The sequence below is a fragment of the Acomys minous genome (assembly GCF_964271855.1).
Source record: "Acomys minous genome assembly, chromosome: 4".
In the NCBI taxonomy this organism is placed as follows: Eukaryota; Metazoa; Chordata; class Mammalia; order Rodentia; family Muridae; genus Acomys; species Acomys minous.
In genome coordinates, this window is record NC_140486.1 from 91601624 (window position 1) to 91616564 (window position 14941).

Consider the following 14941-nt stretch of genomic DNA (forward strand, 5'->3'; position numbering starts at 1 on the left):
TTTAACCAAGTGAGCCTGGGTCACACCCAGATTTATGCGGCTCAAACTTTCATCTATTTAAGACCTCTTCATCCCATTGCAACAAAACTCAGAACAAACATGTCCTAATGTTTCTTAAGAGGTTTGCTAATATGTGGATTTCTGCTGTTTTAGGTTAGGAGTCTGAGCTGTGGGCTTTTCTGTACTCTTCTCTATAATGTTTGGTTAGCCTCTCTCCCATTCTATAAGTTAAGTAACTCTTTCTGTTCTTATGACAGTGTGAGTAGCTAGCCTGCATTTCTATCATTGTATATATTTTGCAGGTCTTGAGCTATCTATTCTGGTTAGTTCTGCTATATTTTATGTGCTGTGGGCTTTTCATATATAAAGGGTGAGGAAGCAATAAAAGAAAAGCTGTGTTGTGCCCCGTCATCTGTGGGAAGGAATGTGTCTAAGGTGCAGTCTGTTGTTCTTTGAGGAGGCAGTGTGGGGAACCAGCATGGCCAGGTTTCTTCCTGTGTGCTAGGGATGTCATGCTCAGTTAGGTCAGCACACTCATTCTAAGAGCTCCATTTTTAGATGTCGCATCATTTTATTAGCTGAATTTCTCACCTGCCCTAATTTATTTTGCCATTTCTTTTTGTATATGGAAGTTCTCATTTGTGACTATTACATTATCTGTTAGTTTAAAAAGTATAATTTGGTTTTTTAGATTTACTTTATGGAGTTTATTTTGACAAATTTATTTTGTTAGAAACTATTTTTAAAAATAGAACTGATTTTTATTTTACTTTGCATGTTGGTAATCCATCAGATAAATAGTAGCAACTACTTGTAGTTTTCTATGGCATTTGTATCTGAATTGACCAATTGATTTTTTTTTATTCTTAGTGCGTGAAAAGAGGAAGAGCAACCATTTAAACCATGTAAGTAAATAGTTGAAAAGTTAAGATATTATAGTTGGATTAAAAGTATCTGTGCAATGAGTTCTAGAAAATATAATGAGAATGTCGTACAGTTAGTATAGACTGATTCTGAACATTCTCTAAAAGTCTTTTCTCAGATAGTATATTCACTTAGGAAAGTCTAACTTAATATTTTAAAAACAGGTTTCTGACATTTTTATTTATTTATAGTTACATAACATGGTTATAATACAGAGGCATGTCTGAAAGTTTTTCCCATTTTTACTCTAATTTTTTGAAGATTTGCTTATTATTTGTGTGGGTGTGTGCGTGCACACGCACCTACAAGAGTCTATGTGTACTCTATGCATACAAGTACCTGCAGAGGCCAAAGAGAGAATCAGACCCCCTGAAACTGGAGTTAAAGAGCTGTGAGCTGCTTGCTGAGGGTCCTGGGAACTGAGCCTGGCTTTTCTGCAAAAGCAGTTAAGAGTTCTGAAGTACTAAGCCATCTCTCCAGCCCCTGAGTCTAATTCTTTAATTGAAGTAACAAGCCATTGATTTTGGTACTATCTGCTCATTTCCCGTCATATAGGTTAAAGTTGTTTCCCATGTGACCATTATTTCCCTCTTCCATTTCCTCAGCATATATATTATTTTTGTTAAGTCCTAAGTCAGTATTTACTTCATGACTATTGGCATTGTTAGTTACACGCCGTTACTTTTTTCTCTTCCTTCGTTTTGTGTCTGAGCTCATCGTGCCCTCTAGGTAAACCCTTTGCCTGCCCACGTTAGCTCACACTCGCACAGCCTGGTGCAGTGTGCAGCTCTGCCCAGTCTCCCTGCTTTCCCATTCTTGCTTTTAGTGTGTACAATTAATTTTCCAACCATTTTCACTTGCCTGTTTCTTAACAGCCATCCTTCCCCCCTCCAAATGTTGTTACATTTGTCACATGCCTATCAAAATTATTTTCTATCTCCTAAAACACATGTGTTCTGCTTTGCTTCAATCAGCACCCCTTCCCAGCCTTTGTCATCTGTTCCAGTGAGGCTGGCTAGTGTAGGCCTGCTCATTTAATTTTTCCTGGGATATGTCTTTAAAGTTACTGGGGTCTCACATGACTTCTCTCTTGTATTGGTTACTTTTCTGGTTTTGTTTTTTTGTTGTTTTTGTTTTTGTTTTGTTTTTGGTTTTTTTTGAGACAGGGTTTTTCTGTGTAGCCCTGGCTGTCCTGGACTTGATTTGTAGAACATGCTGGCCTTGAACTCACAGAGATCCGCCTGCCTCTGCCTCCCTGAGTATTGGGATTAAAGGTATGGGCCACACTCCCGGTTCTCAGTATCTTTTTCTAGGTCCCAATCTGTAGGATAATTTGGTTTTTTCAGAGAAGGCTCTCTCAGGTTTCTGCCTGTGCATTATAGATTTGCTTGTAGCAGGCTTGCTTTCTAGGAATTGATGAAGTGAGGCAGTGCTGCTTTTCAGCGCACATTTCTGCCCTTTTCATCTCCAAGATTAAACTGTCTCTATCAAAACTGCAAGGTTTAAACTGTCCACTTTAGTAGCTCTAAAGCGTAAGTATGTGTAAGGCGGGGCCAGGAAGACTGAGGGCTCTGACCACAGGCCCAGCTGGCTTTGGCTCCTCTGCATGTGTACCTTACTGCCCAAGGGCTGTGTCTCTGAATTCTCAATTGCTCATATTCCTGTCCCATGAGGTCTCTGTGGGCACCAACATTGTGCTGCCGTGCCACTCGTTGGGGTGTTTTGAGACAGGCCCTAATAGACCAGCCTTAACTCCTGATCCTCCTGGCTCCATCTCTGCACTATTGGGATTGTAGGCTTACACTTCATGCCAGTTTCATTTTCATCTTTTAAAAACATTAAAAATTCTCTGCTAATCCTATTTCCTAATCTAGATATAAACTGTTTTATTGCTTTAATGCAAATGAAATTTTATAAAGAAATAGATTTGTAGTCAATCCATAATGCTTCAATGAATGTAGAAATCATATTTAGAGGCCAGAAAGATGGCTTGTTCAATAGTTAAAAGTGCTTTCTGCTCTTCTAGAGACCCAAGTTTGGTCCTCAGCACCCACATGGTGGCTCATAACTTGAGTTTTAGGAGATCTGAGGCCTCTTATGACCTATTTAGGCACCAAGCATGCACATGTGCCTGTGCTGACAAGATAAAGATACTTCTTATTTTATGTGTGTCTATTTTAGTAACCACCTATTAGATGTGGTTTTGCTGCCTTTTTTTTTTTTTAACATTTTCTAATAATGTAAAAATTAGCTTGACTAGTGTAGTTTATGGAGTTATAGACAAGCAGTGATAAGGTGCTAACCACAACTAGCAACTATTAAGTTTTCGAACAACCCAGGAAAAAGCTCCATTTAGCGGCTGTGTCACAGACTTTGCTCAGAGATTGTCTTTTGCCATTGTCTAGTTTCCAGACTGAAAAGTTTGAATAGCTGACCCCTGCTGTGTGTTGTGTTTCTGTTTTCTCCTTTGAAGCTGGGAGTATGGCCTGAAGAGGGCAGCAGTGGGCAGTAGCCGAAGTGGCTGCTCTTCTGGGTTGATTACAGGAATCTCTCTTTATTTGGACTTTAGAGTCTACAGTGGCAGGGGCACTGAAAATACAGTGGTATTTCTAGGTAGAAAGTTGCTAATTTGCTAAATGAACACCTAGGGACCTAGAAGATTGTGTCTAATTAAATGTTTTAAAATTTGAAAGACAAAATAAATAAATAAGATAAAATTTGTAAGACAAGCCGCTGTACATCATGATTAGGAACCATGTAGAGAAGGAAAGGAGAGGAAGCATCGCCAGTCTGTATTTTATTTCTACTTCATTTTTATTCTCTTTGTTTTGTTTTGTCAAAATTGGTTTTTTTACCATGTATATGCTCTGTTACTCCTTAGTACAAGTTGCACTTCCTTAATTTATAATCCATAATGTTTAAAAAAAATCCATAATGTTCCAAAATATGAAATCTGAAAGTTTTTGAGTGCCAAGCTACACAAGTAGAAATTCCATACCTGACCTTATGACATGAGCAAGCAAACATGGAGAAAAAAAACTGTATACAGTCACCTTCGACTGTTCGTGTGAATGAGGAATACAAACAAAAACGCTGGTGCTTAGACCTAGGTCCCATTCCCAGGACATCTCTTTAATATATTTGTATTATTTATTGTGTAAGAACACTTCAAAATCCACTGCCTTCGTTAAGGGCTTCCGTTGCTGTGATAAAATACCATAACTGAAAGCAACTTGGGGAGGAAAGGGTTTCTTTTGCTTACATTTTCACATCATCGTCCATCACCATGGAGGGAGATGAGGGCAGGGATGGGAATCGCGCAGGAACTGGTGCACGAGGCCATAGAGATGTGCTGCTTACAGAGTTCTTCCTCATGACTCGCTCAGGCTGTTCCTGCTTCCTTATAGCACCCAGAACCACCAGCCCAGAGATGGCCCCACCCACAGTGAGCGAGACCTTCCCTCAGTCATGATTGTTGATCAGTCAAGAAAGTGCACCATCGCTTTGCCCATAGGCCAGTCTGAGGGGAGCATTTTTTTTTTCCTCAATTGAGGTTTCCTCTTCCAAAATGACTAGCTTATATCAAGTTCACAAATCACTAGCTAACACACACTCAACACTTTCTATCCTAAGGAATTTTGATTTGGATCCTCAGTCTATAATAGTGACTCTAAAAGGTATCTTCTTCCAGTGGAATAAAAGCATTTCAATGAATCAGTTTCTTTTCTCATGCTGTATTTATCTTTTGGGGTTATAAAAGGATACCCATTAACACAAAGGTGATATTAATGGACTGGCCTAAGCAGTATCACAGTGAGCTGCTTGGGGTGGCTCATGCCTGTAATTCCAGCACTAAGGCAGGCAGAGGCCAGCCTGGTCTACAGAGCGTGTCTACAACAGCCAAGGCTACACTGAGGAACCCTGTCTCAGGGGGAAAAAAAGAAGGAAAGAAAGAAACATCACAGCTTTAGATATAATTAAAACACTTCTAGTTTGAAAAAATATTTAATCTTTCAAATAGTACTTTTCAAAAACATCTGGGGGATTATTTTGATGAAGAGCAAGTGACTTTATAGTGAAACATGTGAAACAACCAGAATGCTGTTTTATGTACCGTGTGTTTCTGACAGTTTTGACGTGCTCTGCCCTCTCAACTGTGTCCTCCGCCTGCCTGTCTTCCATGTGTTCATGAGAAAGTACTGGTGGCCAGAGTGACAGTATGACAGAGACATTAACTGTAGGAGGAAAGGAAGGCACATCTGAATTAGTGTTTTTTAAGAATGCTGTTACTGGTATTTTGTTTAATCGTGGACCTAATAGGTCTTAATATTCTTCAGGCTGTTCAGTATCTGCTAATTGCTGTATTCTTGCATTCTTTGCAAGTGAATGGATACTTCTACAGTGTTTTAAAGATAGTTCATAGGGCTCAAGAAGTCAAGTGTCATCTTTGCAGTGCCCCTGCAGACAACTCTTCACTAGTTTATATCTATCATAGTAAGAGTTATCTCCCAAATTATAATTTTTCAGTACTCAGGTTGGACCTAGGGCCTCAAGAGTACTAGTCAAGTACTCTACTAATGAACTATACTCTCAACCTTAAAGTTTTTAACTAACAGTTCATCAAATATTTGAACTCCATATAAGATGTTAAAATTGTGTGCTCAGCATTTGGAGGTAGGGCTATTGAGAGTCTCCCTCTGGAGAAGCAGTTTAGAAATACAAAGAGAAACATTTTGTGATGTGATTGTTGGCAGAGGTGTGCTAGAAGATAGATGGGGTCAGAGAAGTTAGGGAGGATCCAGGGCAGAGAGCATCAGGACGGTGTCATGACATGTGCTCAGTAACTTCAGTGAGATAAACACACACACACTTGAGGTTTTCATCAAAGGAGCACAATGGCAGTGTACTTAGACATGGAATGAGAGTTAATGTCCCCAAGTTGCTTTTGCCTTCTGTTTTCAGATGTGAGGAAATGTTAATGCTTAAGGGAATGGCCCAGAGGAACTTGTAGCCCCTGGCTTGAGCAGCCAGGCACACCACTCTGACTTTAGAACACTTTCAGTCAGTACTTTATTATTCACCTTGTATTTACTATAGTAAGATGCTCTTGTGCCAGTATTCAAGGCATTATATTTTATTATAGTTATTATATAGAAATAGAAAGCTGCCTTTTGTTTAAGAGGAAATGCTGAAACCTTACTTAAACGTTTTATAATGTTTGTAAAGGAAATTGATAATAGATACTTGCCAGGTTTGATTTGTAGGTGCCATCCTGAGGGCAGATTTTATAAGCCATTCCTCAGCTATGATCTGTGGACATTCGGAGCCTCTAGGGGCTCCCAGCAGAGCCGCACATGCTGCTGCACTCACTCATGTACTGTAGCAAATACCTTAATGCTTTGTCATTTGACATTTTTACCAAGGAAGAAGAACACATTTTATAGGTCTAACTTACCATGACATTCTCTTCTATTTCCCTTCCCCTTCAGGTATCTCCAGGGCAGCTTACTAAAAAGTATAGCTCATGCTCAACAATATTTCTAGATGACAGCACAGTCAGCCAGCCTAACCTTAGAACCACAATAAAATGGTGAGTACAACTAGGCTGCCAAGCGCTGAGCGACAGACCCCTCTGCTAAAAGCATCCCAGGCATTTTTGGTAATTTCAGTCATTTGATTATCCTGTTAAGCACTCAGTTTAAGAAATTGGGGTCAGTTAGATACTGATTTTTAAGGGACTAAATGTAAATTTTTTATTTCCATTTTATCTTAGACTGTGTGGTGGACAGGACAGCCAGTTAGCAGACAAGAAATCCCAGGAAGAATATGCATCTATACTGTGAACATAATAGATGTTTATAAATTAATTAGTTAGAGGCTGAAAACAATGCTTATTACTGCTTTGGAAACTACTCTTTGATGAACAGTTTGTCCTCTACCAGCACCATGGTAAACAAGCAGCCTCATCGCAGGTTCTAGGTGGACATGGCTTCTAAGAGCCACTCAGCTGAGTACAGGCCTACGACTGTGACAAAGGACAGTGCGGAGCTTCCCCTGCACTGAGTTGTCTAGGGAACGAGTAGTCCTTGGGTTTGTAAGTATTGGGTTTTTAACATAGTTTGGGAACTGCTTGTTTAGAGTATTAATGCCTTTATTTCTAGTTTTATTCTCAGTCTAAAAAATGTAATCGTCTTATAATCCTAATTGTTTCTAATATACTAGCATTTTTTTAAAGTGGCCAATTACCAGTAACTTCTTTATTGAAAAGTTATTTTTATTCATCATAATATATCTTTCCTTTCACACTTAGAACAGTAGTTGAGATTAAATTGTGTTTCAACAAAAACTGAGCCTCAACTTTGAAAGTGCTTAGTTTGTCATCTGTTCAGTAATCACTGAGAGTTTTTAGAAAGGCCTCAATTTGTAATTAAAAAGATCATTGAAGTTTCATTAGAGTCATCAGATCATTGTGAATTGAAATGATTCTGATGATTTGTTTGTAATTCATATATTTTAAAGAGAAAAGATTTGTTTGTAATTCATATATTTTAAAGAGTAACCTTGGTCAAACCAGTAGGTTTTATGCCCCTTTCTCAACTCCAGTGTAGTATAACTTTTAGGAATCCACTTTTGAAAGTATAGTTTTAATTTGCTTTCTTAAATTAAAATTTAAAAGTCAACACATTTACTTGGTGAAATAAATATTTACCAAGAAAATAAGAGCAAATTGGTTTTTAGGAGAGATTTTGAAAATATTTACCACAAGCAGTAATGCATGATTCTCAAGGAAGTTAAAGAGTGTTTTCTCATACAACCTTTCCCCACATATGCCTGCATGTGAACATGGCTCATATCTGTAATCCCAGCAATTGGGAGGCTGAGGTGGCAAGATCTAGCAGTTCCAGATCATCTTCAGCTCATAGCAAGTTAGGGGCCAACCTCAGCTACATGAGAATTTGTTCCTAAGAAAAAGAAAATGCAGGCTGGAGAGATGGCTCAGTGGGTAAGAGCACTGTCTGCTCTTCAGAGTTCCTGAGTTCAGTTCCCAGCAACCACAACATGATGGCTCACAGCCGTCTATACTGGGGCCTGATGCCCTCTTCTGGCATGCAGGTGTACATGCAGGCAGAGCACTCCTAAGTAAATCTTTAAAAGTGCATGTCTGCGAGCAGGTGTATTTTTCCCTTTTTTGCCTTTCCCTCAATTCATAGACCCATTCAGGTGCCTTTAAGAAAGGCAGTACATGTGAAAAAAGTGCATCAGCAAAGGGTGCATGGACAAAAAGTGCTCAAGCAAGTCCTTTGATCGTAGCAAACTTTTTTGCACAGCGGAATTACCCTGGGAACTTGACAGTAATCTTGATACCTAAGTCTTGCCCAATCCCAGCTGATCAGAATGCCTTGTGCTGATCTTAAAGCAGGGCAACTCTGGTGTGAAGCAAAGTTTGGGAGCCACTGCTTAGTGAGAAGAAAAGACTGTGCCTGCCTACTTGGTGGGGCCTTAGATTCATCAGTTTTAAACATTGGTTCCCTCCCTTTTCTATAAAAGTGGTTGTTGGATGCACTGTTATGTAAGTCTTGGTGGTCCTTTTCAAAGCCAGTTTTTTGTGTGTGATTTTTAAAATCAGTCTGAGGGTAAAATTGAGCACTATAGAAGTATCCATCTACAATAATGTTACAAAATTCAAAACTTAAAATTTAAAATATTTACAACTACTTCTAAAATTCAGATTTGCCTTCCCTCAAATAGTTTGAGTTTTTATTTTAGATGGTATGGGCAGATGGCAAAAAGAACACTTTGTTCCCTCATTCACATCATCTGTGGCAAACTTAGGAGTAGAGTAATATAGTACCTAAAGGGCTGAGTCTACTTATTAATATTTCACTAAAACTAATTTGGAAATACCTGCCATTAATACTATACTCTTGTGCTGCATTGAAAGCCCTACTTACTTATTTCAGGATAGCTAGCCCTATCAGTAGATTTGTGAGCAATCACTCACGTTTACTAAGTTCCTACTAATAATCCTACAGAAGTGATTTCAAATGCTTTTATTTAGTATGCAGAGCTTTTCATTACTGTAGAAAGCTAATGATCTATGGTGGTTAAATGGGTAGTGAACTATAAATCATCTGCAACCTAAGGCCTAACCAGGAATTCCTGCTGTTTTAAATTTAAACATATGTACAAATACTATAACTTCCACAGAACAAAAGGTTCTGTAGGTAGAAGGGCAAATGACAGGGGGATGTGTAAGCATTTGCACAGGACTGTAGTCAACAGAAACATGCCTTCTACAATCCTATGTCTGGTCTTTGCTTCTAGTTGTGTAAGAAGTCAGAGCACTGGAAATGGCCTTTATGGTACTATTCTAACTGCAAGACTTCAGGGCTTCTCAGAAAGTCAGCTCTGCTTACAAATGATAAATAATTTGCTTCAAATAATTTATTTTTTTTCCACAGTGTGACCTTAGCAATATATTACCACATAAAGAACAGGTGAGCATCTTTAACTCTGCCGTGCTATTCCAGCCAGTTACCTTGCTAATGCCAAATATTAAGATGTAGCCATATACACCAGAAGATGTAGAAATGAATCTTCTATTCGAGTTTCTTGCTCTTAAGACCCTTTAAAGACTCTAATTATTGAGGACTCTAAGAAGTATGACTTTATTATATGGATCCTTGCTGGTTATAAACACTGAGATTTAAAAGAATACATTGTAACCAGACAGGGTTTTTGGAACTTGATTCTACTAATTTATGACTTAATTTCTTGTTGTGGTGTCTCCTCTACGTGCATTATAGGATGTTTAACAATGTTCTAATTGTCTGCTCCTGTTGTGATAATCAAAAATCACAGCAAAGAACCATCTTGCTAACATTATTTTTTTTTTTTGAGAAATGGCTTTTTCTGCATCAAAATATTGAGAGAAATCATCTCATTTGCATTTTATACACCTCTTTAATGTATAACTTAGTAGAAAGACAAATAGATTTTCATGTTTCTCTGTCTTCACTTTGAGCTTGTTTTAAAGAAGAAGCGAGTCCTCACATACACATTTGAGGGGAAGTTATTTTTAAGGCTTTCAGATTTTTTTTTTAACTTTTTACTTGTTCTTTGTGAATTTGCATCATGTGCCCCACTTTGAGATTACTTTGCTACTCTAGTGCTGCACTAAAGCTCCATAAGGATGGATGCTTCACTGCAGCAGAATCCTCTCTCTCGGCGACTTTACATCAAACTCACTGAGCTCTGCCTCGGTCGTCAGTGACACAGGACATACTTCCCTGACCCGTCCTGTCATATGGCAAAAGTGATTCCCCTTTGTGCACAGGACAGAAGGCTCTTAGGTAGAAGGGTGAACAACGGGGGATGTGTAAGCATTTGCACAGGACTCTGTAATCAACAGGAGATTGCCTGAGCAGGAGACACATGGGCCCCAAACTGTTCATCATATTGGAGCATCTCCTGCTTCTGACTGCTGTACATTTGTGATGAGTGTAAAACCATGAGCCGAGGCTGCGCCAGCAGTCCCCTCGTTATGTCTCATTGCCATGGCATGTCTGTTTTTTGAGCCCACTGCTGCGCTTACACATCTTTGATGAAGCAGGGTAGCTAATATCACAAAACCCTGACCCTTCTTTTTTAATATTCTGAATGAGGAAGTGGCAAGTTCACATGCAGCATTTGTGACTTACCTGTGAGCACAACCAGCCCCTTATTACACAGCATCATTTTCATGTATAAGTACAAACACTCAAGATGGAATGTAGTGAGTGGGCCTGTCGTTTTGAGGAAAACGTAATTTGTCAAAGCTTTCTAAAAGCCAAGATTGGGAACCTGTGCCTTCCCCTGTGCATCTTACAGCTTTTCAGTGCTCACACTTTTTTGCTAAGCACTGAAAACAAGAGTTTTTAACATTGTAAACAAGTGTGCTTTATTTGTTTGATGAACCTTTACATACATACACACACACATGCACACACACACACTAAAAACTAGTGTTTTAAAAGAGACAGTTAACTTTTAGTTCATACTGTTTATAAGAAGCAAATACATGATTTAAATACATAATGTAGAGAAGTAAAGAAAAGCAAAAACCTGTGAAATTTACATTCTGTTCACATTCATCAAAATCCTAAGTTCTTGAATGTCCACTGCTGTCTTATATGAGGAAGAAAAATATAATTTGGTTATTGGCACTGCCTGTTTAGGGGTGTCAGTATTTTACAGGCACACTAAGTGGCAAAGATGCCACCATACTGAGTAAAAAGGTTTTAAGACTGGAATCCAGGAGGAAGTGTAAACTGTTTACGTTGTTAAAGGCCAGGCTCCCCTGTCAATCTGCCTTATATGCAGTGGCTGTTAATTACGATACTAACATATCCTATGTCACTTTTTAAATTTTACAGAGACGCAAATAGATCCCTGGACATTTTCGATGAGCGATCACATCCACTCACAGTAAGGATTTGTTTGCTGTTTTTACTTGTATTTTTCTTTCCTAGCATCGTGTTAGCTTCATGCTTGCTTGTTTTGCAGCTGATTGCTAGGAGAAAACCAGTCTCTAGCTTGAGTTAGGAGTGTTGTATCACGGTTATGATAGAGTAACCACTGGCTTGGGGCTTTGTTCAGGTAGTGAGCTGAAGAAAGTAAGTGCACTGTCTAAATAATAGAAAACTCAGCTTTTCAAAAGATAATCTTCAGTAACACCAAGTAGTATAAATATTTGTAAATAAGTCCAACAAACATGTAAAATTTTCTCAAGAAAATTGGGAAACTTTTAAATTGGTTAAAATGGCTTAAGCCAGGTATGGTTTGGGTATGTCTGTAATTCAGTGCAGTGATCGTGACTTGAAGACTAGTCTACATAGTAAGACCCTGACTTGAAAACAACTAACCAAAAACCTATAAACATTTAAGAAGTCACTTCCTCAGGCATAGGGTAGCCACTCTTGATACATGACTGATGACTTATATGGATAATTCAGTGTTAAGAGCCTTATGGCAGGCTGGAGAGATGCTCAGTGGTTAAGAGCGCTGTCTGTTCTTCCAGAGGTCCTGAGTTCAATTCCCAGCAACCACATGGTGGCTCCTAACTAGCTATAAAGTGAGATCTGGTGCCCTCTTCTGGCGGGTATATGTAATAAATAAATAAATCTTTAAAAAAAAAAAAAAGAGCCTTATGGCTATAGGAAACTTTTAAAAATTGAACTTTTTTTAAAGTTTACTGCAGACAAGTGTTACACTGTGATACTTTAGGATCAGTAAATTTCAACATAAAAAGAACTGGGAGAGTCTATGGAGGAAAATAGAAGGGTATCAAGTTCCTGAGCTTTTGCTTGTGTGTTATTGGGGTTTTTTTTGTTTGTTTGTTTGCTGTTTTTGTTTTTTTATTTTTATTTTTATTCTTTGTTTTGTTTTGTTTTTCAAGACAGGGTTTCTCTGTGTCACCTTGGCTGTCCTGGACTCGCTTTGTAAACCAGGCTGTCCTTGAACTCACAGCGATCCACCTGTGTCTGCCTCCCAGAGTGCTAGGATTAAAGGCATATGCCACCCTGCCCACCTGCTTGTGTATTCCTTTAATAAATGATGGATATGTATGAATAATTCTGTTCAGCCATATATTGCTGCACAGTGGGTACATCCTCAGATATAGGCCAGGTGATCTCATTATTCTACAGAAATCATAGAGCACTTCATTCATTGATATTTTATGGAACTGATACTATAGATTGGTTCATCATTGCCTGAAATGTCATTCATGCCCATTGACTATAAGAGCCCACACTGTTTTTTTTTTTTTTTTTTTTTTTTTTTTTTTTTTGGTTTTTTGAGACAAGGTTTCTCTGTGTAGCCTTGGCTGTCCTAGACTCGCTTTGTAGACCAGGATGGCCTCGAACTCACAGCGATCCACCTGCCTCTGCCTCCCGAGTGCTGGGATTAAAGGCGTGCGCCACCACGCCCGGCCTGAGCCCACACTGTTAATATTGAAAAAACTGAAAGTCACTGGGCATGGTGACACACACTTTTAATCTCAGGACTCAAGAGAAAGAGGCAGGTGGATCTCTGTGAATTCAAGGCCAGCCTGATTTATACAGACAGCCAGGGCTACAAAGTGAACCCTGCCTTAAAACAAGCATACAAACAAACAAATAAAAGAAGGAAAAGAAAAAACAAAATAAGTTATACCATGCAGGCCATCAAGATGGCTCAGCAGGTAAAAACACTTGCTGCCAAACCTGAGGACCTGTGTTTGAGCGAAGGAAAGGACCTACTCTAATTAAAGCTGTTCCCTGGCCTTGTTTACACCACGGCTGTGCATGCCCCCCATAGATACACAAATGTGCACAATAAACGCTTTAAAGGCAGCCATACTACCCAATTGAAATTATCTTAAGGAACAGGTGGGCACAATGTGCAGACTGCTATCTTAAGAATACTTAAAATTTCCTTCAATCAGTATTTATATTGGTTTTTTTTTTCTTTCAGAGAGAAAAAGTTCCAGAGGAGTACTTTAAGCATGACCCCGAACACAAATTTATTTACAGATTTGTTCGTACGCTTTTTAGTGCTGCACAGCTGACAGCAGAATGTGCAATAGTGACATTGGTGAGCTGTTCCTGTTTTGTCAACCCTCATAAAAAAGCTCGTACCTGGAGTAACCCCTGAGATTACCATAGGAACGTTAGTAAGAGGCGCCTTCTGAAGGAGTGCAAAGACACATACTTGAATTTAAGTCACTCTCATTTAAAATATTGCCATTGCTTTTATTATCACAAAACAACCGCTATTAAAGGCAGTAGGAGTTCTTCCTTCATACCTCAGTACACATGCACAGGGCATGCTAGTGGGGCTGGAGTGGGAAGCAGGAACAAGCCCAAATGGCTCACTGAAACAGATTGAATGCAGTTTAAGGTATTTGCCAGCCTGTGTTCCCCAAGCACTCATGTTATGATTGATTCCTGTCCTGTTCTCTGTTCCTTAGATGATGGGTGCTAATCCACCTCTGCTGAGTACTCAGCCTCTCAAGTTGCCCAGGATTATAGTACCAATAGTTCTTAGGAAGGCTTTGTGAACTTGCTAGGCTACAGCCGCTTGCTCACCTTTACATCATCCATTCAGCAGGCCTGTAGTAAGACTGTCATTTTGAATAATGCAAGCTGTTCAGGTGGTTGGGGTTTTACTGCCCCTGCAGCAAATGCATAGTGAAAAGTCAAGTGCGTGGCCTTGAGAAAAGATTCCTGCCTCCTCCTTTAGCGTCTAGTTAGATTCTGAAGAGGAGATGTGCTCTGTGTGTGAGTAGAATACCAGTGGGCACTTCTGCTGGAGAGGTCGGGAATGCAGGAAGGAAACTAGGTTGGAAGAAGAAGGCGGAGGTCCTTGTAAACAGCGGAAGAAAGGAGTAGCGCTGCCTGGTCCTTTGAATACAAAGGACTGCAGAGTGAATTGAGTCAGAGGTAAAGTAGTAAAAGTATTTGTTGAAATTCAGAGAACTCTAGCAATGAAAGAGGCAGCCCTCACAGATGTACCATCAGTGTTTAGGAGACAGGTCTATAGGGGAGGAAGCCAAGCACACCAGGAGGAAATCCAGGAACGAGGAAGAGAAGGCCAGAGAAGAGTGTTCCCACAATGGCAAATGCTGCTAAAAGGCTGCAAGCATACACACCGGACTTGTAGCACCAGGGCAGAGAGGGCAACAGGTGCCACAAAAGTCTTGCCTTAAGGTGTGTGTTCTAGTTAAGAAGAACACTGATATTTTGCAGATGTTCATTTCAGGTAGTTACTTTATGCCTTGAAAGTCAAGCATGGCAAAGGGCTTCTGAGTGACTTAAGAGCTTTCTGTTTTAGATAGATGAGCAGAAGACCTCCTTAGCGAAGTGCCATTTGCGCAATGGTCTAACTGCAAAGAGAAAGTCAAGGAGCTTGGGCGTTATAGGCATTGGAGCAGTGCCGAGACCAGTGGGTCTCACCCTGTGGGCCATGACCCCTTTAGCAAAGTTTTATCTCCAAA

At 39.5% G+C, this 14941-nt stretch overlaps 1 protein-coding gene across 3 annotated transcripts in view; it reads left to right on the plus strand.

Moving 5' to 3' along the window:
• The window catches only part of CCNYL1 (cyclin Y like 1), a 37595-nt gene that overhangs the window by 11844 nt on the left and 10810 nt on the right, over positions 1-14941 (plus strand). For 2 of the 3 annotated variants that reach the window (XM_084779295.1, XM_084779296.1), the window contains exons 4-8: positions 871-905; positions 6414-6514; positions 9387-9422; positions 11340-11391; positions 13420-13539. In XM_084779295.1, coding sequence (XP_084635421.1) covers positions 871-905; positions 6414-6514; positions 9387-9422; positions 11340-11391; positions 13420-13539 — 344 coding nt within the window. The remainder of the gene's footprint in view (positions 1-870; positions 906-6413; positions 6515-9386; positions 9423-11339; positions 11392-13419; positions 13540-14941) is intronic. The other variant, XM_084779297.1, reaches the window with a different exon arrangement.